Genomic DNA, 24,120 nt, shown 5'->3' on the forward strand with positions numbered 1-24,120 from the left:
TCCTGCTTCCTATGTAGGCTTACCTTACCAGGATGAACTGCCCATTACTGGAGGCCTCTCAAGGCAGTCACTAATTTGTTTACTTATTTCACAAACACTGTTGAACACTTACTGTATGCTTTGTGTAGGGCACACACATTTTTTTTAATGCAGTTCCTGCTCTCAAGATGATTGCTGTTGTTTATGGATGGCTACCCTAAATAAAATAATTCAGTTACAACTATAGTGAAGAGGGGTATTTGAGGGCACCAAGAGATCTGAGGCAAAGGGTGATTAAAACCACCTGGGAGAAGGGGAATGTCAGGGAAAATTTGCCATCTAACAGGCTTGTTTAGAACCAACTAAATAAAATGAGACTTCATGGATCTCAATGAATTGGTCTGTGCTAAGGTATGTGCTGTCATCTTAAGACAATGTTTCAGAAAGCTTTTGCAAGATGTATCAATATCATGTCAATGTGTGCATTTATACTTGGGATTGGAGTCTTAGCATCATTATTCAGGAGCCCTCTGGCACAGGACATAAAAGGGTAAGCTATTTTAAAATACTGGTTATATCAGATTCCCAGTTAGCCCAGTCTACAAACCACAGAGCTCCTGAATGGAAGCTAGCTTTGATACACACTGTTCAGCAGTTAAATAAAGATATTATTTTGTTTAAGAAAAAAAACACTCTTACTGCCTTGCAGCCACTTGACACCAAACAGAAACTGCCATTTCAGTTGAGACAGGCACCCTGGTGAGCATTAACTCATTCATTTTGGAATTCTGGTATCTTCGTTGCACTGGTGACTTGCCAGACCTATGAAAAGTTTCACTTGTAGCTCCCAGAGCCAGCAGTGTGATTACAAAAGCCATCCATCTTTTTTTCATGCTATAGCATCTTTAATTCCTCATCCTTCCTGTCCTTCAAGTCCTACTTCAAATGCCACATCATACACAAAACTAATTATCATTTTTCTTTCTTGTATTAGGAATAGCTGTGTATAAAGTATTATGTTCCTTTGACACACTCTGAGCTCTTTCGAGATAGCATCTAAGTCATCTTTATTGCTGTATCCCCTACTTCACTTAGCAGAGTACTTCATTGTTCATTGAATGAAGAAATGGATAGATAATGATGGATGGACAAATGAATACATAGATACACAGATGATAGGAAAGATGGCGAGTAGCAAATGAAGGAGGCTGTCTGTTGCCGGTTTGCTAAGGTGGTAATATATACCTGTTGCTGTTGATTACCAGCCTGATAAACACGTGTGATCAGGAGGAGAAAGTATTTTGGATTGACCATATTTGACACATAAGTGTCCTCAGCCTGAAGGGTTATGATAAATAGGAAATAGGTGAGGTTTAGCTTGAGATTGTAAAAACGATCTTTATATTTTGTACATAGAACTAAAATAGACTGAGAGGGTTTGTAAAAACTATAGCCTAGTCAGATCTGGACCAATATATAAAAGTATCTTCTCAATTTGGATAGACTAAATGTTTGTATTTTTTTCACCACTTGAAAAGACTTCAAAATAATGTCCACTTTTATTGCATGATCAAGAAATATAGTGATTATGGATTTAATATTTTTTACATTTTAAAACTAAACTAATTTCACTCAGTCTTTTGTTCCCTGCCCTCTGATTATGATGCCTGGATAATATTTTTGGCTTTAAAGTATTACAAAGTCATCACAATAGCTATTTGAGTAGAAGTAATGGCTGTAAGGTCTAGTTAATAAGAATAATAAAAATACTTTTATTTCGTATTGATTTTTCTGATAGGTTTATTTTGGCTTTTCTATTTTCCTCATAGTGCGGGAGTTGGCCGGACTGGTTGTTTCATCGTCATAGATGCCATGTTAGAAAGAATAAAGCATGAAAAAACTGTAGATATTTATGGTCATGTAACTTTAATGAGAGCCCAGAGGAATTACATGGTTCAAACAGAAGACCAATACATCTTTATCCATGATGCACTGTTAGAAGCAGTGACTTGTGGAAATACCGAAGTGCCAGCTAGAAACTTGTATGCCTACATTCAGAAGCTGACACAAATAGAAACAGGAGAGAATGTCACAGGAATGGAGCTTGAATTTAAGGTAAGATATTAGATGTGATGTGGTTCTTCAGGAGCAAGTCGTTCTGGGTTTGTCTTTGAGTTGTCCCTTCACTTTCTTAACCTTTCAAATTTGTGAAGTCCAGAATTAATTTGACCTTTCCCTCAGGTGTCTGATTATAAAACACATGCCTCTCCTTTTCTTCTTTTATTCTTAGCTTCATAACAATACCTTGAGCCCTTTTGTCTCCTAATTTAAATTGAGAGATTATACTTTCAAAAAATATATAAAAATCCAATAGGCTATAGGGAGTAATTACGTAGATGTGAAAAGCAGTACAATTTGAATCGCCATTTACTTTAAACAAAAGATTTATATCTAAAAGGGAAATTTGGGGTACACTGTATTTAAACCATAGTGAAAATAATCTTTGTTGGTTTCTTTTTTCTATTCAACAGCGTCTAGCCAGCTCAAAAGCTCACACCTCAAGATTTATCAGTGCCAATCTTCCATGTAATAAATTCAAAAATCGCCTTGTTAATATTATGCCATATGAATCCACAAGGGTATGCCTGCAGCCTATCCGTGGAGTAGAAGGATCTGATTACATCAATGCCAGTTTTATTGATGGATACAGGTATCTACTGTTGCTCCTCTGACTACCCAAAGCCTTGATAGTTACATGTGCCCTAGTTTTATAACCAGAATAAATTTCATCTCCATTCAAAGCTATTTTTCTGCATAGGTCAGCATTTAGTCCCTTGGTATTTGTTTTTTATTATTTTGGGTAGGAGTAAGAAGCAATAGTTATGAAGTGTTTAATCTGGCCTTCTGCACTCTTCTTTCAGAAGCCAATTGGATTTGCAAGGAGTTAATAAAGAATCTATTTTGTACCATATTTCAGAAATTTAATAGATTGAGAGTAATTTCTAGAAAATGAAGCTGCACATCTAAGTGTTTCTTAAGTGATTTGTATGACACATGAAATTGAGCTATTAGCATTGCACTAAAAGTCAAATAATAAAGACATACATCATAATATTAACAAGCAATTTATTTTACAGAGTCCCCAAAATGTATTAAATGCTCTCATTTGATTATATAATCTTCGTGGAAATTTACTGCAGTTGCATTAATAATATGTTTTCGTTTTTTATTATGAGGTTGATATTTGCATATCAGGTGTGAGCTTTTCCATGTTCTCTAAATACTTTAACACATTCTTTTCATTCTCTGTAATTCAGACAACAGAAAGCGTACATCGCTACCCAGGGGCCCTTGGCAGAGACCACCGAAGACTTCTGGCGGATGCTGTGGGAACACAATTCCACCATCGTTGTGATGCTCACCAAGCTGCGTGAAATGGGCAGAGTAAGTGTGGTGTGTGGCCTCCATAAGACATTTACTCTGTGGAGAAACGAAGACTCTAATAACTCTTTTGCCAGAGTCATTTTTTTTTTTGGCATACAGTGTACTGTGGACACAATCTAGACCATCCATTATTCCTTGTCAGTTTCTAAATTTGTAAAGCCACGTGAAGTTTTTAAATTTGTGTGTTTTAAAGAAAGATCCAGTGATTTGATTGCAGTGTGGCACAAGCTTAGAGATGAATGAGTAGCAGTCGTCCCTGTGTGACTTATATCTGACTCTCAACATATTCTTACTTCCTTTTATTCTGGACAGGCTCGAGTTTCCCAAACAAATGTACCATCGTTTCTCCCCATATAAAGGCACTTTGACTTTTATTCCTGAGGCGAATTCTTACTTGCCTACCTTTCACCCCATTGAATAAAGTGTTGGAAAGTTACAGAGTTTTTCTAAGGATATAATCTGGTAATCCCAGATCCCCTTTTTTTTAAATGTGTTTTTTCTTTCGGAAATATGCATAAAATAATATTAGAAATACTTAAGGTATCTACTATTAATACTACTGTACTATTATGACCTAATATTATTTTGAGACACCTCTTAGATTCACTTGATGTAAGCATTTTTTCGTATTTGCTTCAGATAAATCCTCTCTTTGTGTAAATTACATAGTAGAAGTGCAGCTAAAGCCCAACTTTTAGAGCCCCCAGAGAGAGCAAAAGGAATATCAGACTAGGAAAGTAACTGACTGACTCTGATGTGGCCACTGACTGCAGGGTTTAGCCAAGCCAGTAAAATGACCTGGGCCCCTGTTTCCTTGACAAGAAAGACTGGAACAAATCAATTCAGAGGTTTCTTTGTGTGTTCAGACTGGTGGTTCTCTTCATTGCAAACCACAGTGGTGCAAGAATGCTGTGGTGGTGCAGTGTATTATTGTCATGACCAGCACTGTCCAAGGACTGATGTAATTACTTGGATAACTTGTAGGTATGAAGATGCTTATCCTATCAAAGTATTCAACTCGTGTATATTAAGCAGCTACTATCTGCCAGGTACTCTGCTGGATGCCATGGGCAAATACTGAACCAAAAGGTTTCCCTATTCTCAGGGAGCTCATGGTTTCAAAGAGAAAGTGAGCCATATGCAATTGGAATTACCTTGAATTTAGAAATTTTATTAATGGGAGAAATAAATTAGATACATAGGTAAATAGCAGATTATATACAAAATCTTCTTCCTACCTTGCAAAGTTTAACATTAATCTTCTCTCCTTTTAGGAGAAATGTCACCAATACTGGCCAGCAGAAAGGTCTGCAAGATACCAGTACTTTGTTGTGGATCCCATGGCTGAGTACAACATGCCACAGTATATCCTGAGGGAATTCAAGGTCACAGATGCCAGGGTAAGTTGGCACAGTCTTCAATTCTTAACCATTAGCTGAGAAGCAGTGTAAGATATACCTCTCTCTCTGGGAGAAGCATTTGCCAGTTGACCATTGTCCCAAAGAGAAAAGAAATCACTCATTCTGGAGAACTTTTTTTTTTTTTTTTAATATGTAAGAGTCACTTTTCCTCTGTCTGGCAAGCTTTCTCACAAACCTAAGTTTGGCTTTCATTCAAACATAACATCTGGCAGCTCAACCTTGGGGATGCACTTGGTGAGTGTTTGTATTGGGACGCGTTTACTGATTGGTTGGCTGTGCTTACATTCACCTTCTCAGCTCATTCTCTTTGGAGCTTTTTTGACTTCTTCATTACTTGAGGCTGTAAATATGTTGTTGTTTTGCAAAGCCCTTTAGGTCATACGGACCCAGAGGTTAATTTGGTATGATTTTGAAACTGCAGAGCAAATGGCATTCTTCAGAAAAATCTGACAAGCTTTGCACATTCTAATTTGATTCCTGGCATGGTTTATTCCTCAGTGTGCTAATGTGTCTGTCCATGAGAGCTGTGCTCCCACGACCCTTGCTGGCTAATTTTCATTCTGCATTTCTTATCTGGATTGTTGAGTCCAAGTTTCAGCCCTGATGTAAGATGTTCTGTGCATAAACTCTAATATCTTTGCCTTTGGCCACTTTCAACCCGTGATTACAAACACAGCTTAAGGGAGACCAGGTCAGTTAAAAGACCTGCCTTGTGTTTAGAACTGTCATAGTGGGTGGGTTGAATAAAACTCCAGGGTAGAGCTATTTACTTGATCCATTGTTTTTCCTGGAAAGCAGCTTTCTCCAAACTTATGGTTGGAGACAGTCTACTAATCCCCAAAGCCTGGCCCTGGCTGTTGACCTTAAGTGAAAGAGAAATTGCTAACCTCAAGTTAGCAGGAGGGACGGCCTAGGTGACAGACCTGTTAATTCCAGAAAGTCCTATTAACTATTTTGAAGGTGACTGCATTCAAGGCAGCAGTTAAGTCTCTAGATTTCCAGTGTGAGTTGCCTAGGCAAGCATGTCTTGGTGATCTGCCCCAGAAAAATCAAGCTCTTTCAGAATTTGAAGCTAGGTATGTGAGTGAAAATAGTAAGTGGATTTTGAGTAAACTCACCAACTGTTCCTGGTGATAAAGACAAGGGACCAGTCCCCACCAATGGCAGAGATGCCTTACCCCACACATGCCCAACTTAAATCTGATCACAAAAAAACAAAAGAAGGTTGAAAGTGGAAAATTTTTTTGTCTCCCTGTGATTGTGTAATTTTCTTAGCTACCACATTTGCTCTTTGTGCTCCTGGAGTGTTTCTAATCTCAACTTCTCAGTTTAGGAAGCAAACTGGAACTTGAGAATACAGTATTTTGATGTTGTTATTGTTGCTCCTGTCTTCTCCTTTTTTCAAAAAATTATACTTTCAGTTCTGGGATACAAGTGCAGAATGTGCCAGTTTGTTCCATAAGTATACACGTCCCATGGTGGTTTGCTGAACCTATAAACCCGTCATCTATATTACGTATTTCTCCTGTTATCCCTCCCCTAGCCCCCCACACCTCAACAGGTCCTGGTGTGTGCTGTTCCCCTCCCTGTGTCCATGTGTTCTCATTGTTCAGCTCTCACTTATGAGTGAGAACATGAGGTGTTTGGTTTTCTGTTCTAGTTTGCTGAGAATGATGGTTTCTAGCTTCATCTGTCTCCCTGGAAAGGACAGGAACTCATTCTTTTTTTATGGCTGCATAGTATTCCATGGTGTATATGTGTCACATTTTCTTTATCCAGTCTATCATTGATGGGCATTTTTGTTGGTTCCAAGTCTTTGCTATTGTGTACAGTGCCACAATAAACATACGTGTGCATGTGTCTTTATAATAGACTGATTTATAATCCTTTGGGTATTTACCCAGTAATGGGATTGCTGGGTCAAATGGTATTTCTGGTTCTAGATCCTTAAGGAATTGCCAAACTGCCTTCCACAATGATTGAACTAATTACACTCTCACCAACAGTTTAAAAGCTTTCTATTTCTCCACATCCTCTCCAGCATCTGTTGTTTCCTGACTTTTTAATGATCGCCATTCTAACTGGCATGAGATGGTATCTCATTGTGGTTTTGATTTGCATTTCTCTAATGACCAGTGATAGTGAGCTTTTTTTCATATGTTTTTTGATCACATAAATTGTTCTTTTGAGAAGTCTCTGTTCATATCCTTTGCCCACTTTTTGATGGGGTTATTTTTTTTCCTGTAAATTTCTTTGTAGATTCTGAATATTTTAGGCCTTTGTTAGATGAACAGAATGCAAAAAATTTCTCCCCCTCTGATGATTTTCTTTTGCTGTGCAGAAGCTCTTTAATTAGATCCCAATTGTCAGTTGGGACTTTTGTTGCCAGTGCTTTGGGTGTTATAGTCATGAAGTCTTTGCCCATGCTTATGTCCTGATTGGTGTTGCCAAGATTTTCTTTTAGGGTTTTTATGGTTTCAGGTCTTACACTGAAGTCTTTAATCCATCTTGAGTTGAGTTAATTTTTGTATAAGGTGTAAGGAAGGGATCCAGTTTCCTGTACGTGACTAGCTGGTTTTCCTAACACCATTTATTAATCAGGGAATCCTTTCCCCATTGCTTATTTTTGTCAGGTTTGTCAAAGATTGGATGGTTGTAGATGTGTGGCATTATTTCTGAGGCCTCTGTTCTGTTCCATTGGTCTGTATATCTGGTTTTGTACTGGCATCATGTTGTTGTGGTTACTGTAGCCTTGTAGTATAGTTTGAAGTCAGGTAGCATGATGCTTCCAGCTTTGTTCTTTTTGCTTAGGATTGTCTTGGCTATACAGGCTCTCTTTTGGTTCCATATGAAATTTAAAGTCATTTTTTTCTAATTCTGTGAAGAAAGTGAATGGTAGCTTGATGGGGATAGCATTGAATCTCTAAATTACTTTGGGCAGTATGGCCATTTTCATGCTATTGATTCTTCCTATCCATGAGCATGGAATGTTTGTCCATCTGTTTTTGTCCTCTCTTATTTCCGTGAGCAATGGTTTGTAGTTCTCCTTGAAGAGGTCCTTCACATCCTTTCTTAGTTGTCTCCCTAGGTATTTTATTCTCTTTGTAGCAATTGTGAATGGGAGTTTGCTCATGGTTTGTCTCTCTGGTTATCTATTATTGGTGTAGAGGAATGCTTGTGATTTCTGCACATCAATTTTGTATCCTGAGACTTTGTTGAAGTTGCTTATCAGCTTAAGGAGATTTTGGGCTGAGACCATGGGGGTCTTCTAAATAGACAATCATGTTGTCTGCCAATAGAGACAATTTGACTTCCTCTTTTCCTAAATGAATACCCTTTATTTCTTTTTCTTGCCTAATTGCCCTGGCCAGAACTTAGAATACTATGCTGAATAGGAGTGGTGAGAGAGGGCATCCTTGTCTTGTGCCTGTTTTCAAAGGGAATGCTTCCAGCTTTTGCCTGTTCAGTATTATATTGGCTGTGGGTTTGTCGTAAATAGCTCTTATGATTTTGAGATAAATTCCATCAATAGCTAGTTTATTGAGAGTTTTCAGCATGAAGAGGTGTTAAATTTTATCAAAGGCCTTTTCTGCAAAAACTATTGAGATAATCATGTGGTATTTGTCATTGGTTCTGTTTATGTGATGGATTATGTTTATTGATTTGCATATATTGAACCAGCTTTGCATCCCAGGGATGAAGCCAACTTCATCGTGGTGGATAAGCTTTTTTGATGTGCCGCTATATTCAGTTTGCCAGTATTTCATTGAGAATTTTCACACTGATTTCATCAGGGATATTGGCCTGAAATTTTCTTTTTTGTGTCTCTGCCAGGTTTTGGTATCAGAATGATGCTGTTCTTATAAAATGAGTAGGCAGGGGCTTTCTCTTTTTCTATTGTTTGGAATAATTTCAGAAGGAAAGGTACCAGCTCCTCTTTGTACCTCTGGTAGAATTCAGCTGTGATTCTTTCTTGTCCTGGGCTTTTTTTTCTGGTTGGTAGGATATTAATTACTGCCTCAATTTCAGAACTTGTTATTTGTCTATTCAGGGATTTGACTTCTTCCTGGTTTAGTCTTGGGAGGGTGTATGTGTCTAGGAATTTCTCCATATATTCTAGTTTATTTGCATAGAGATGTTTATAGTATTTTCTGATGGTAGTTTGTACTTCTCTGGGATCAGTGGTGATATATCCCCTTTGTCATTTTTTATTGTTTCTATTTGATTCCCCTCTCTTCTTTATTAGTCTGGCTAGCGGTATATCTATTTTATTAATCTTTTTAAAAACCACGTCCTGGATGTATTGATTTTTTGAAGGGTTTTTAGTGTCTCTAGCTCCTTCAGTTCTGCTCTGATCTTTTTTCTTGTTTTCTGCTAACTTTGAATTTGTTTGCTCTTGCTTCTCTAGTTCTTTCAATGGTGATGTTAGGGTGTTGATTTTAGCTCTTTCTCACTTTTCCTGTGGACATTTAGTGCTATAAATTTCCTTCTAAACACTGCTTTAGCTGTGTCCCAGAGATTCTGGTACATCGTGTCTTTGTTCTCATTGGTTTCAAAGAACTCACTGATTTCTGCCTTAATTTTAATTACCCAGTAGGCATTCAGGAGCAAGTTGTTCCGTTTCCATGTAGTTGTACGGTTTTGAGTTTCTTAATCCTGAGTTCTGATTTGATTGCAGTGTGGTCTGAGAGAATGCTTGTTCTGATTTCTGTTCTTTTGCATTTGCTGAAGAGTGTTTTACTTCCGATTATGTGGTGGCCAGTTTTAGAATAAATGCAATGTGGTGCTGAGAAAAATGTATATTCTGTGGATTTGGGGTGGAGAGCTCTGTAGATGTCTGTTGTTAGGCCTGCTTGGTCCAGAGTTGAGTTCAAATCTTGAATATCCTTGTTCATTTTGTCTCATTGATCTAATATTGACACTGGGGTGTTAGACTCCCGTACAATAATAATGAGAGACTTTAACTCTCTTTGTAGGTCTCTAAAAACTTGCTTTATGAATCTGGGTGCTCCTGTATTGGGTGCATAAACATTTAGGGTCGTTAGCTGCTCTTGTTACACTGATCTCTTTACCACTATGTAATGCCCTTCCTTGTCCTTTTTGATCTTTTTTGGTTTAAGGTCTGTTTTATCGAGACTAGAATTGTAACCCTGGCTTTTTTGTTTTTTGCGCCTATGTGTGTCTTTGCATGTGAGATGGGTCTTGACTCTTTATCCAGCTTACCAGTCTGTGTCTTTTAATTGGAATATTTAGCCCATTTACATTTAAGGTTAATATTGTTATGTATAAATTTGATCCTGTCATTATGATACTACTGGGTATTTTGCTTGTGAGTTGATGCAGTTTCTTCACAATGTCAATGCTCTTTACAATTGCGTTTTTGCAGTGGCTGGTACTGGTTTTTTCGTTTCCATATTTAGTGCTTTCTTCAGGAGGTCTTGTAAGGCAGGCCTGGTGGTGACAAAATCTCTTGGCATTTGCTTGTCTATTGAGGATTTTATTTCTCCATCACTTATGAAGCTTAGTTTGGCTGGATATGAAATTCTGTATTGAAAATTACAGCATTGTTAAGCAGGTGACCTTTAAACAAAGTCAGTTGATCTTTTGTCCAAATAGAAGGCATTTGCACACATAACAGCAACTGTAGTCAGAAATGAAATCCCCCGGACATTCAGAGAATAAATCTGTGTTACCTAGCCTCTGGCTCTCCTTCCTGTGCTTTCCAAATCTTTTCCAGCAACAGAGGGAAGTAAATCATGCTTCCATGGTAACCATCCACAAGGTAGCTATGGGGTCAAGTAGTTTTCTCTATTTCTCAGGATTCCCGCAAACTTAGTGTCATCTTCCTATGTGTATCTCCAAATAATGTCAGTCAGGAATCTGCCATGTGCCTGTGAAAACCACCAGGCAAGTTGATGAGTGCCCATCTCATGTTGAGACCCTCTCTTTTCTCAATATGAGTGAATGACGGGGGAAGATGTGTTAGTTAACAAAAACAGAAAGGAGGAACAAGTGGAAGCCTCTTTAATGAGAAGAGAGCATTTGGGAGTAGGACCTCTTCAAATGAGATCAGTCCCTCTAGGCTTGGATTATTTGTCTCCGCTGATGATCAGAAGAGAAGGTTGATGGGCAAATGTATTATTCCTGTTTGTTTGTTTCTGTAAACAGAGGCTCCCTGCTGCTTTTCTTGTGTGTCTAGAAACGCCTTAAAATTCCAGAAGTGGCTTAGTGGCTTCTTTTCAACCCATGTAAACTTCACGAGTCAGAGTAGTTTTACCTAATCACTCTATAAAAGAAAGACTCCTCTTGCATCTGGCTTTGTTTTGATTTCTGCCTTTTGGTTTATCTATGTTGCAGCCCCTCACGGACTGCCAATTCCTGTGGTCAGCCAAGGAGAGTTCTTTCTTTTTCAGAAAAGGGCATTTGTTTGCTAATAGTCCTTGGTCTCCTTGAGGGATGCTTTACTTCCCACTTAACAGCACAGTCACATGGCTCATGCTATGTCCCCTGCCATGACTAGAAATTGTATTCTTCTGAGAAATGAGGGGGGGCACCTAGGTTAACAGCAACTACTGGGTTTGTGTCAGATCCTTTAAATGTCACTATTTGTCATTTGACAATGTTAGAAATACGTAAGTACAGCAGATGTGAAGTTATCATGACAGCTGCAAAAGCTCTACTCTGGATGACATGCCTGGGTGCTCCTTTCAATATTACAAAGTGATTAGATTATGAAATTTTTGAAATGGCATATATATATATATGTATGTTCCGTTTGGAAGGAATGCAAACATGGTTACAAACCCAAACTTTGGGTCTCAGAAGCATTTGCTAATAGGGGAGCTATGTGACTATTTACTAATGGAGAACCCGGTTTTTAACTGGGTGCTGTGAAAGCAAATTTGTGATTGATTTAAAGGTATGTGAGTGAGTGTGCACAGTGTTCGTAACAGATAAGACACAAACATAATTAAAACTTTTTTTCTAGTTAGTTAAACATGTTCCTAACTTTTTCTGCCCTTTTATTTTTTGGGGAAAAAAAAATGATTGATTGATTGCTCCTGTGGTCTGTGCGCTTGCTAAATCCTCCTGGCATCTTCATTTGTGGCTGGGTATGTGGCTTTCCTTCCAAAGGACGGCCAGTCTCGAACAGTAAGGCAGTTCCAGTTCACTGACTGGCCAGAGCAAGGAGTGCCAAAGTCCGGAGAAGGATTTATTGACTTCATCGGCCAAGTCCATAAAACAAAAGAGCAGTTTGGCCAAGATGGACCCATTTCAGTCCATTGCAGGTAAGTTACAATTCAAGAATGCTGACTTTCCATTTGTGATTAAAGCAGTGATAACTGTGAAAATAATCAAAGGAAAATGTTTATTCCCAAAATTTGCTTCTTATAAGACAAACCAAAATTACCAATTTGACCTTAACAGGAATTGTTGGTACCCGCCCCAGTAATAATTCTGTTATGCATTTCGTATTTGCTTTTGCTTTCATAGCAATGCACTGATAACTCTCTTTCTCCTGCGTTTGTCTTTGTGAGAAACCCATGAATAGCTATCAAAAGTTAATGGCAATACTAATTTTTGCCAGTCGTCAATAAGTGCTTACTGTGGTACCTCAGTTAAAAATGCAATTTGGTTGAAAATTCTTGCTATATCAGAAAATGAAGCACCTTCAAGTTAATTATTTTCAACAGTTACTATAGCATTTTATAACTCAAGTCATTGAAGTTAATAGAAATAGCAAGTAAATGGTTCAGACATTCACCATAAATTTAGTGTTTTTGGAAACTGCTATGCAAAAACCTTCTAAACAAAAAGAATCCACTTACTTACTTTTATTTAAACTAATAGAGAGTTCTAGCAGCCTGCTATCTAAATCGCTAAACCTTTTATGGTGAAACTCTTCACAGAGTTTATTAAAAAATATATTTTTTTTCTTTAGCACATCAAAAGCATAGTTCTTAATGACATAGAAGGTAGGATCTCAACATATCCGTATTCCAGTCTTAATGGGAAGTTTCTCTGGATCTCAGTTATCTTACCTGATGTTTAAAGTTCCTTCTAGCATCCTTTGTTTCTCAGACATGTTATATCATATGAAAAATTATTGAGTTATTAAAAATCTTCTACAAACCAACCAAAGAGCATGGAGGAAATGACACAAGGAATCAAATAATAAAGGCATACCTCAGAAATATTACAGGGGTGCAGTTGCAGACCACCACAAGAAAATATCACAGTAAGGGGAGTCACATACATTTTTTGGTTTTCCACCTACCTACCTTAATTTAAAAAATATTTTATTGCTAAAAAATGCTTACCGTTCTCTGAGCCTCTAATTTTGTTTTGCTGGTGGAGGTGGAGGGTGCTGTCTTGATATTGATGGCTGCCGACCAATCAGGGTCGTGGTTTCTGAAGGGTGAAGTGGCTGTAGCAATTTCTTAAAAGATAATGATGAAGTTTGCCACTTCACATGACTTTTTCAAGAGGCTTCTCTGCAGCATGAAATGTTGTTTCATAGCAGTTTACCCACAGTAGAACGTCTTTCAAAATTAAAGTCATTCCTCTGCAACCTTGCTGCTTTTCTCTTGTCTATATACTATTCTAAATCTTTTGTTGTCATTTCCAGTATTCACACCATCTTCACCATGAGTACATTCCATCCTGACAAACCACTTTCTTTGCTTGTCTATAAGAAGCAACTCCTCATGTATTCAAGTTTTATCATGAGACTGCAGCAGTTCACTCACAGCTTCATGCTCCACTTCTCTTGCTATTCCACCATTTTTGCAGTTTCTTCCTCCACTGAAGTCTTGAAGCCCTGAAAGTCATCCATGAGATCAGAATCAAACTCCTGTTAATGTTGATAATTTGATCTTTCCAGTGACTCACTCACAAAGGTACTTAACAATTATTTCCAGGAAATTTTCAGTTTACTTTGCCCAGACCCATCAGAGAAATCACTATCTATCTATCTATAGAAGGAATTGCCTTATAAAATGTAGTTCTTAAATGAAACTTGAAAGTTTCCTCCTTGATCTATTGGGCTGCAGAATGAGTATTGTGCTCACAGGCATATCTCCTTGTACATTCCATTAGAGCTCTTGGGTGACAACGTATGTTGTCAATGAGCGGTAATATCTTGAAAAGAATCTCTTATTCTGAGCAGTAGGTCTCAAAATATTCAGTAAAACATGCTGTAAACAGATGTATTGTCATCCATGCTTTCTTGTTCCATTTATGGAACTGGACTATTTGGAACAAGAAGTCTAGCTTTCAGCCTGTCTTGCTGTTCGATGTGCCTTCCTTATTATGTCAAGCTTTTGACTTAAAGTGAGGGATGTATAACTCTTCCCTTCACTTGAGTATATTTTTTGTAATTCTTAAGAGCCTGAGGATTTTCAAAACAGTAAATGAGCTTTGGCTTCATCTTAACGTCACCAGCTACATTACCCCGTAACAAGACAGTCAACCTGTTCTTTGAGTTCCGAAGCTAGGTATTGACTCCTCCTCTGTAGCTATGGAAGTCTTACATGGCAACTTCATCCATATAATGTGGTTCATCCACACTGACGATCTGTTGTTTAATGTAGCCACCTTCATCAATGGTCTTGTCTTAGCTAGAGCTTCTGGATAACTTGCTATAGCTTCCCCTCACACTTTTATGTTGTTATAGGGTTGGCTTCCTTCCTTCATCCTCACAAGCCAACCTCTGCTAACTTTAAACTTTTCTTCTGCAGGCTCCTCAGTCATAGAATTAAAGAGACTTCCTTACTTACCTTGCACTGGCCTGGGCTTTGATTTAAGGGAATGTTGTAAATGGTTTGATCTTCTATCCAGACCTTTAAAACTTTCTTCGTATCAGCAGGAAAGCTGTTCTACTTCCTTATCCTTCCTGTGTTCGGTGGAGTAGCACTTTTAATTTCCTTCCAAAACTTTGCACTCACAACGACGCTGTTTCATGCAAGAGGCCTGAGGAGAAAAAGACAGATGGGGAAACTGCTGATTGGTGGAGCAGTCATAACACACACGTTTATCAATTAAATGTTCATTGTCTTATGGTCATGGTTCATGGCACCCCAAACCAATTACAGTGGTAACATCAAAGATCATTGATCACAGATCACTATAACAGATACAATAATAATGAAAAAATTTGAAATATGGCAGGAATTACCAAAATGCCACACAGTGACAGAAACTGAGTATGTGCTGGTGGAAAAATGGCACCAATATACTTCTTCAGTGCAAGATTGACACAGACATTCAGTATCTGCAAAGCTCAATAAGGTATAGCACAATGAAACAATCTATGTCTGTCTTTAGGCAAACTAGATGCTTTATATTGGGACTGAATTATCTGGATATTTCTTTTGACTTTACTCATAATTTGCCCAAATGCTAATTTGACCTTTTCTAATATAATCTCTTAGGAAAAGAGTATCTTTTTAATTTAATACCACCTATTCTTAGCTTTAGGCATCCTCATATGTATAGGTACACCAAATGTGTTTTTGCATATGTGTTCTCATTGCTTTTATCATAAAATGATTTAAATTTCTCTTTAGTATAATGCTATGACTTGTGATTCATATACCTTATATATGTATCCATAGAAGACTTCTGAAAATACTTTTCTTATTTACAACTTGTTAAACTAAGATGATAAAACCAATACCTTTAAAACTTGTAAGTCCAGTGTCCATTCTTTTTTTGAAAGACAGAAACCCAATGTTTTTGTTACATTCGACTTATCAAATCAGGCTAAGATAGACTCTAGAGTACCCAGACCATTCAACAAAGAGACTTTCAAGGTTAAAAGGGACCTTCAAGGTCATTTGCTTCATCTTAACAAAAGGCTTCACGGCTGCTGGACATCTTAAATCACTTCTTAAAGACTGTCTGCCCATGGATTTTAAAAGCTCACTTAACATTTCTGTTTAGACTGTAGAAATCCCATTTATAAAGGGACACACTATTTATATATGCCTGTCAGCCACATCCTCCAGTAAATGAATCCATCTATTTTCTACGACCCATGCCCAAGTGTTACACATGCTCTTTAATTTGGATCCAAAAATATAGGGATTTTTCATATTATTCACTGTTTTCCTCATTACCTCAACTTCCAGATGCTTTCCTGCTTAAGTGCACAAAAGCTATGAATTAGTTTTCTTTCTTGTTGACGTGAAGATTCTGGAATTATCTTAAAACAGTTAAGACAGCAGAGAGAAACTCAAAACCTTTCTAATGTGGTGGAAAGGATCGGAGGGTTTCAGTTGCTGATCATGTAAAAATGGTAGATGATAAGTTTAGAGATCAGTGGCTCTTAACCATTGTTTTTTAAGATTAGAGAGCCCTGTGAGAATCTGATGAAAGTTGTTAAGTCTCAAGAAATAAGAAAGCAATGTAGTATTTACTTCCTCTATACATACACTTACAGGATAATCATAAACTCTCCTGAAGACAAAGTGAAAATCGCACACACATACACATACATATATATATATATATACACACACACACACCCTGTTATAGAATCTTTCTCATAATAAACCCAACGTGAACATTTGAATAGTTATAAACAAATATGTCTAGGTTATGGGGCATCACATATGTATTTTACGTAACTATAAAAACTGAATAAAGTCCTAGAAAAGTTGAAGATGCCAGATTTATTCACCTTGTTCTGAATTATTTCATACTTTAAAGACGTTAAGGAGGCAAGTTCTAAATTTTAGAAGCTCCATGAATTATATGAACCTGTATGTTGTTTACCCTTTCTTTTTTCATTTGTTATGTTTCCTTGGTCTTTCTAAAATGGAGTAAGTCCCTATTGAAAAGACTTTTATCAGACTTACTCCTAATTACTCCACTTTCACTATCACATGCTGTTATAACTCACTGTCCCAAGAGTAATCGTTTGGTGAATACGATGCCACATTTTCCTAAACATTCTGCTACGAGCTGCCACATTCCATGCTGTGGAGAAACATGGAATGTGGAAGCCGGTAGCAGTATGTCCACCCCCAAGCAAATGTGGCCAAGACTGTGCGCATCTCACCCAGTAACGATGCTTTTGTTATTGTCGCAGCGCTGGCGTTGGAAGAACTGGAGTCTTCATAACACTAAGCATTGTTTTGGAAAGAATGAGATATGAAGGAGTGGTAGATATCTTCCAGACTGTCAAAATGTTAAGAACACAACGGCCAGCCATGGTACAGACAGAGGTGAGAAAATCAATTGCATTTTTCACGTCTCAAGAGCCTACGTTTTGCTAGCCAGGACTTCCTGGAGCCCAGACTCTCTCAACACCAGACAATAAATGGGGAAACCATCAAACTGTTTAATAATTTTGAACCTCATTTCCCCCCTTTTTTAAATGGGGTGAGATTATCAATGTCTTAGTGTTGCCACAGAAATTATGTGAGATTCTGTGTTAGATTGAGCTATGTTAAATTTCGCTGTTGGACCATTTTTGACCAATAAAATGGCAATTTTGCAAAATTCATCATATTCATAGTCTTATATATTTATATACAAATATATAGAAAGCATAATGTTTAGTACATAACATAATCTCAGCCCATTTAACTTCTTCATTCTCCCTTTGTATGCCTACAGAGATATCAGCTGCTGTGTATTTCATGTCTTAACAATGACCATTCAAAACATTCTGATTCCAGATAAGCCTACAGATACTATATTAGCCCCTCATTTTATATGCCAATAATTAATATAGAAATTTAGACAGTTCTCATCATGATATGAGTTCATGATTGAGCCAGTCTGGTCTCTCGAGCATTCATATCTAAAGATAATATTACTGATAGAGTTTATGTTCTGCAGAAGGCCACCAAATTATACAATTTATATGTGTTCCTCCATTTATCATCCACAATATCTTCCAAACATTGATTTCAAAGTAGTGCAACTATTTGACTTGCAGTACTCAAAACATTGTGTCAGCCTGACAAACTTAATGGGTCTTGGGGGTGACAGAAGGAAATTGGACATTTAAAAAGCCTTAACACTTAGGCAAGCAACTTACTGTGACAAGATAGGAAAGTAAACACCATTTATTTTGCATTACCATTTTCATTGTACGAAAATGCACGTTTAAGCAAAATAGAAAATACCTACTTTCAGCCCGATTGGCTACGGAAAATCGGTTTCTTTTATGGGGAAAAATCCTACTTTTTCTCATCCCTAAAGAGATCTATAAATCATAATTTTTCCATCTCTCCAACAATGCTTCAGCTTATTCCAATATGATAGTGTTCTTGTCTGAAAAAGGCCATGTTTCATACCGTTTTATTTTAGTGTGTGCCTTTCTGAAACAGACAGCTAGCAATCACACAGAATTGGGCTGAATTCACAGGTCTTTTTTGATGTGGGCAGCCAATCTTGTGATGCCATTTTCAGGGATGAAAAGCTTGGCAGTCCGGTGCCCTGTGTAAATGGATTTGTGTGCCTGGTGTGCCACACCGGCTACCTTTTGGCTGTCTCTCTCACTTACATATGAACATCGTAAATGACTGTGAATGATTCTCAGTGCAGGCTCTACTGTCCAATCATATTTTTCTTTAATTCAAAATTCTGTTGGCAGTAGCTCAGAAGATAAATCCCAGGTTTTTCTCAGGACAGCTTGTCCTGAGAAATAGTTAAACAGTAAGTTATCACAAATATTAAATATTTTAAATATTTAACCTGAGAATTAGTCAACACAAATAAGCAGATAATTGTAAAAGATGACTTTCATCATTAACTGCTTATAAGGCACGTAAGAACTTTATGTGTTCAGTTGGTGGTAATTGTGTGCTACTACTTGGAAAACACTTGTCTGGGAAGGTAATGTTCACTCAACCTACCACTGCTTGGAATTGAAAGATAATTTTAGTCAAATTGATCGGTGAAGTTAATTAACACCTCATGTGGCTAATTGTTCTTTGTTCACTATAGCCAGCTGGTCATAGGATTAGATCGATTGACAAAAGTAGTGATTTTGCCCCTGTATAGATGTAATTTTGTTATCCAATATTGACGTTTATTTTTCTATTAAAATATACTCATGGTCCCTTCTTGTGTTTCTCCCCATTCCTTGTCTCCTACAGGATCAGTATCAGTTTTGCTATCGAGCCGCACTAGAGTACCTGGGCAGCTTTGACCACTATGCAACGTAGAAACCCCTGACCCATTCTGGATTTTTACTACAGGCCCTTCAATATCCATGGAGTCTCTTCTGAGCCATACAGGGCACTTGAGAAGTCCTTCTTAACTTCTAGCTAACAACTACTTAGTGGGACTATTACACACAAAACAAATTAAAAACAAATTATTCCAGGTGGACCAAGAATTCACAGTTTCATAATCTAACCTGAAAAATGATGGAGAGAATCCTGACTGATGAGGCATCTGAAGGATTTTATTTACAGATACCTCAAGGATTCAAAATCAAGGGAAGAAGACATCACAGCAAAGAACCACCATCTTATTCAGGATTGCTTGAAAGGCGCAAGGAGAAATTGCCAGAAGGCTGCAGTTCAGCGCAAGATGGTGCGGGTGTGGCTTCTCACAATGAAATGGACTCTGCTTTGACATCACCCCTTCCCACCATACTGCTCATAATAACATTTTAGGGGGAAAGTGGAGGGGGGATGTTTAAAAAGAAAGTCCTTGATTTAGTTTTTTAGTATTGTAAAGATACTGCTGACCTGTGCTTCATTTCTAACTGTGTAAACTTTTTTTTAACAAAATGTATCATTCGATAAAGTGAATTTTAAAAAAGTGACATAACTTCATTTTTTTATTTCCAAATCGTAGGTTTTTTTAAGCTGTAGAACTGTTATCTGTAATATCTTGCTGTAGAAATCTCAAATAATTTGAAAATTTGCACATTTTTGTGCAATACTCACTCAATCTACAGTATCAGTCTCGTCAGATATATTACTTTTACACTTCTGTTCAGTTTTGATTGATGAAAACGTACCCATTCTCTTCAAATAAAGAGAATTATTATTTTGTTTTGTTTTTGGAATCAACAGGGAGGCGCAAAGTATAAAGTTGCTGCTAACATATATACATATATATCCATATTTTATAAGGGTGTCTATGTATATATAGACAGTATGTCCACACAAAAAATAGATATAGCTATCAGTCAGTTCTTCCATTATTTGTTTTTTTAAAACATAAAAAAGCTATTGTAAACATCTCTTTCCATTTATTCTTAATTTTATGACACATTGGTATTTCTTAATATCACAAAACTTTAATTTTTTTAAGGGAAATGAGGAATGCACATCAGTGATTGTCAAACCTCACCCCCTAACTTCCTACCCAGTCTCCCCCCCACCCACCCAATCATATTCACTAATTCTGTTTCGTTAGCCAGGCTTCCAACAAAGTTCAATATTTCTAACACTCTAGTGCAATAAAAATTATTAAATAGCTAAGAGGTGTGCATGTGGGAAAGGTCAGTGCATATCCCTTTAGGAGGGGAGAATGTTGTAATATATCAGCCTATCAAGTTGTTTAAAAAAAGTGTATTCAATCGTATATTGTCTATAGTATGTGCTATGAAATTTGCATTTATGATATGTAACAGGGGCAAAGCCAAATTCATGTTACTCTGTTCAGTCAGAAACATTTTGTGGCATACAGCATTCCTGGGAAGTGCTGTACTTTGTTTCGTTTTGGTTTTAGTTTTGCATTTAGAGTGCCTTATAATTGATGCCTATTTTAATAGCATTTCCTTTTAGCTTTTGGTTCGTATTTCCATTCACTGTTCATATCTGTTACTCTTTCTATTAAAGCATTATCTGTTTACCACATGTACAAAAAACTCTGAATAATATGCATTCCTAGTTTTCAGCCAAGTCGGGGATGTTAGTGATTGTACCAGCCCAAAGCACTTGGATAATCAGGGCCCTTCTTCCTTTTATAATTGTCAACATCAGAAAAAGCTACTTGTTTTATTTATATTCCCTTCCAAATCTGCTCTGGATCATGCAGTAACTGCACCAAACTTATTTTAGTAACAAGTATCATTGGCAACTTTGGAATATATTTGATATTCCATTAGCATTTTTCTAAAAGGGGAAATAAACCATATATATATATATATATCTCCCCCAATTCTTCCAACATAATTTCTATAGGAAGCCATGGATGATGGCATGAGTTTGCCACATGTTACATGATTTTAAATAATCCTCAAAATATTCAAGGAACTCTTAAAGAGTTTTGGTATGAGTATACTACTTTAGTTTAATTTTAGCTTCATGGATGTTCTGCATGGAAGGATTTTTATTTTCCGCATTTTCCCATTGCTAGCAGAATGAAATCCAAGAGACCAAACACTTGCAAGCATTGTATTTGAGCACTTTTGTAAAAAACAAAGAAAAAGAAAAAGAAAAAAAAGAAAAAGAAAATATATATAATACTAAAAAAAAAAGTATCTAGAAGGCTACCTCAGAACGAGACTCTCTAACCTACATCAGAACCAGAGAAGAATGTGCACTATGTGGGTCTGTTATCGTTTTCTTTTAGTTTGTATCTTTTGGAGATTTATCCAAGTGCCAGATAACTCAGTGCTATAATTTTCTTTAAGTTAAACAAAGGGGGTCAGACAGACATTGCCTCATCTAGACATGCCTTGTTGGACATGTAGAATCTGATGGAGCATTGCACACCAGAAATGATTGGCCAATGAGCAGCTTCTCTCCCTGAAACAAAAACTGCCCATTTGGCAAAGGGAAAGATGACAATAATCAGAAGAAGAAAATGAATGGGATGCATACCATAGACGAATGAGGCGGATACTATTGCAGGAATCTTACTGTTCAGGAGCTGTTCCTAGAACTAACTCCCTTACTGTCATTGATGTGCATTCCACTCTGTGCTTTTCTGTACAACCATTCAAGTTTTAATTTCCCAGGTAAACATCTTTATCTGCCATTACCACAAGCTTTCAAGTTTCCAGTTATTTTCATCATCATAACCAGTACGGTGCTATTATTTACCTATGTACGTGTAGTTATGTATAATTTTGTAATTAGTTACAATGGTAAAAAAAAAAATCAAAATATATAAAAAGTGATTTGTACAGAACTTTATTTTAGCTCTTTTTTAAAAATGATTTGCATGGTTAGACAACGGCGAGGACAGCCAGGGGAGGGAAGGGCCTCTAGGGAACTTTGCACTTTCTATACCTTTGTACTATGCACTGCCCTATTGATTCTACACCCAATAATGATATTACTTGAACCCATCTGTAAGAAACTGCTTCGGAAATTCATTTGTGTGTATGTAAATAACACAACATAGAAACAGGAAGGGAAAAAACGCACGTATTTTTTTCTTTCCTGTTTATTTTCGGTTTTGCTTTAAGTCCTTCCTTTTATTTCTAATCCCCTTTTTGTTTTTCTTTTTGGGTTTTGGTTCCTTTTGGGTTTATGGGTGCCCTGATACTCCAGCAGAGATCAGAAGGCTACAGATCCATTCTATCCATCCGTTATGTGGCTTTGCCATCCCAACTTGGAGTGTCTTTACAAAGATAATAACAGTTGTGTTCTTTGCTCTCGTTTTGGATGCATAGACTGAAAAACTTAAAAAAATAACTTGTAAAATGGCTTGTTAAAAAAATACAATTACCTCTAATTAGTAGTACGCGTAAATGTTTTACAGAATGAAAGGCGTGCTTTTTATTTTCTTACTTCGTTACATTGGTGGCGAAAGAAGTCTGTATGAAAATCAGTTCTTTGCTGACACAAGTTCCATTTGTTACAAATGAATTCTAATAAAAATGTCAGTGTTATGCAGCCCTGGCCTTTGCTTTTGTCCATGCAAGCACTTTGGTTTTGAACTGAGTATGTGTTCTCTCTTCTCTTCTGGTTATCTAGTTAGTTCCTTGTACTAGTAACATTTCTTCTTACCGAGAGACTACTGTTCACAAATACCTACCTTGAGGAAAGCACTTTTCACTGGTAAGCCAAAACTCAGAGAAATAGATTTTTTCCAAGTTCACAGAGCCAAAAGAAAGAGGATTGTTTCTCATTCATATCAGAGATCATAGGCAATCTTTAGTTCTGTGGAAGATGACTACATAGAAATTTAAGTGCACAACTATATGTATGTCTGTATGTATGTATTTTCATCTTGAATCAACTTTCAAGCACATAAAAATAGCTCCATAGAGTTAACTTATTAATAACTTTGGGAACATGGCTAAGAAAATTGACACCAGATGGATTAAAGACTTAAACATAAGACGTAACACCATAAAAACACTAGAAGGAAACCTAGGCAAAACCATTCAGGACATAGGCATAGGCAAGGACTTTATGACCAAAACACCAAAAGCATTGGCAACAAAAGCCAAAATAGACAAATGGGACCTAATCAAACTCCACAGCTTTTGCACGGCAAAAGAAACAGTCAATAGAGTGAATCGGCAACCAACAGAATGGGAAAAAATTTTTGCAGCCTACCCGTCTGACAAAGGGCTGATATCCAGAATTTACAATGAACTAAAAAAGATTTACAAGAAAAAAACAAACAAGCCCATTCAAAAATGGGTGAAGGATATGAACAGATACTTTACAAAAGAAGACATACATGAGGCCAACAAACATATGAAAAAATGCTCATCATCACTGGTCATTAGAGAAATGAAAATCAAAACTACATTGAGATACCATCTCACGCCAGTTAGAATGGCGATCATTAAAAAATCTGGAGAAAACAGATGCTGGAGAGGATGTGGAGAAATAGGAACCCTTTTACACTGTTGGGAGTGTAAATTAGTTCAACCACTGTGGAAGACAGTGTGGCAATTCCTCAAGGACCTAGAAATAGAAATTCCATTTGACCCAGCAATCCCATTACTGGGCATATATCCAAAGGATTATAAATCGTTCTACTATAAGGACACATGCACACGAATGTTCATTGCAGCACAGTTTACAATAGCAAAGACCTGGAACCAGCCCAAATGCCCATCGATGATAGACTGGACAGGAAAAATGTGGCACATATACACCATGGAATATTATGCAGCCATTAAAAACGAGGAGTTCACATCCTTCGTAGGGACGTGGATGAACCTGGAAAACATCATTCTCAGCAAACTGACACAAGAACACAAAATCAAACACCACATGTTCTCACTCATAGGCGGGTGTTGAACAAGGAGAACACATGGACACAGGGAGGGGAGCATGATACACGGGGGTCTGTTGGGGGGGAGGGGGGATAGCGAGGGGGTGGGGAGTTG

At 37.3% G+C, this 24,120-nt stretch overlaps 1 protein-coding gene across 32 annotated transcripts in view; it reads left to right on the plus strand.

The window, feature by feature from the left end:
• PTPRD (protein tyrosine phosphatase receptor type D) overlaps positions 1 to 22,666 on the plus strand; it is a 1,411,192-nt gene extending 1,388,526 nt beyond the window's left edge. For all 32 annotated transcript variants that reach the window (XM_064381700.1, XM_064381675.1, XM_064381734.1 and 29 more), the window contains 7 exons: positions 1,809 to 2,094; positions 2,511 to 2,689; positions 3,297 to 3,423; positions 4,698 to 4,823; positions 11,979 to 12,133; positions 16,939 to 17,074; positions 18,959 to 22,666. In XM_064381700.1, coding sequence (XP_064237770.1) covers positions 1,809 to 2,094; positions 2,511 to 2,689; positions 3,297 to 3,423; positions 4,698 to 4,823; positions 11,979 to 12,133; positions 16,939 to 17,074; positions 18,959 to 19,027 — 1,078 coding nt within the window. In that variant the 3' untranslated portion in view covers positions 19,028 to 22,666. The remainder of the gene's footprint in view (positions 1 to 1,808; positions 2,095 to 2,510; positions 2,690 to 3,296; positions 3,424 to 4,697; positions 4,824 to 11,978; positions 12,134 to 16,938; positions 17,075 to 18,958) is intronic.
• The last annotated feature ends 1,454 nt before the right edge of the window (positions 22,667 to 24,120 follow it).

The sequence above is a fragment of the Aotus nancymaae genome, unplaced genomic scaffold (assembly GCF_030222135.1).
Source record: "Aotus nancymaae isolate 86718 unplaced genomic scaffold, 86718_ANA_hifiasm-v0.15.2.pri h1tg000003l, whole genome shotgun sequence".
In the NCBI taxonomy this organism is placed as follows: Eukaryota; Metazoa; Chordata; class Mammalia; order Primates; family Aotidae; genus Aotus; species Aotus nancymaae.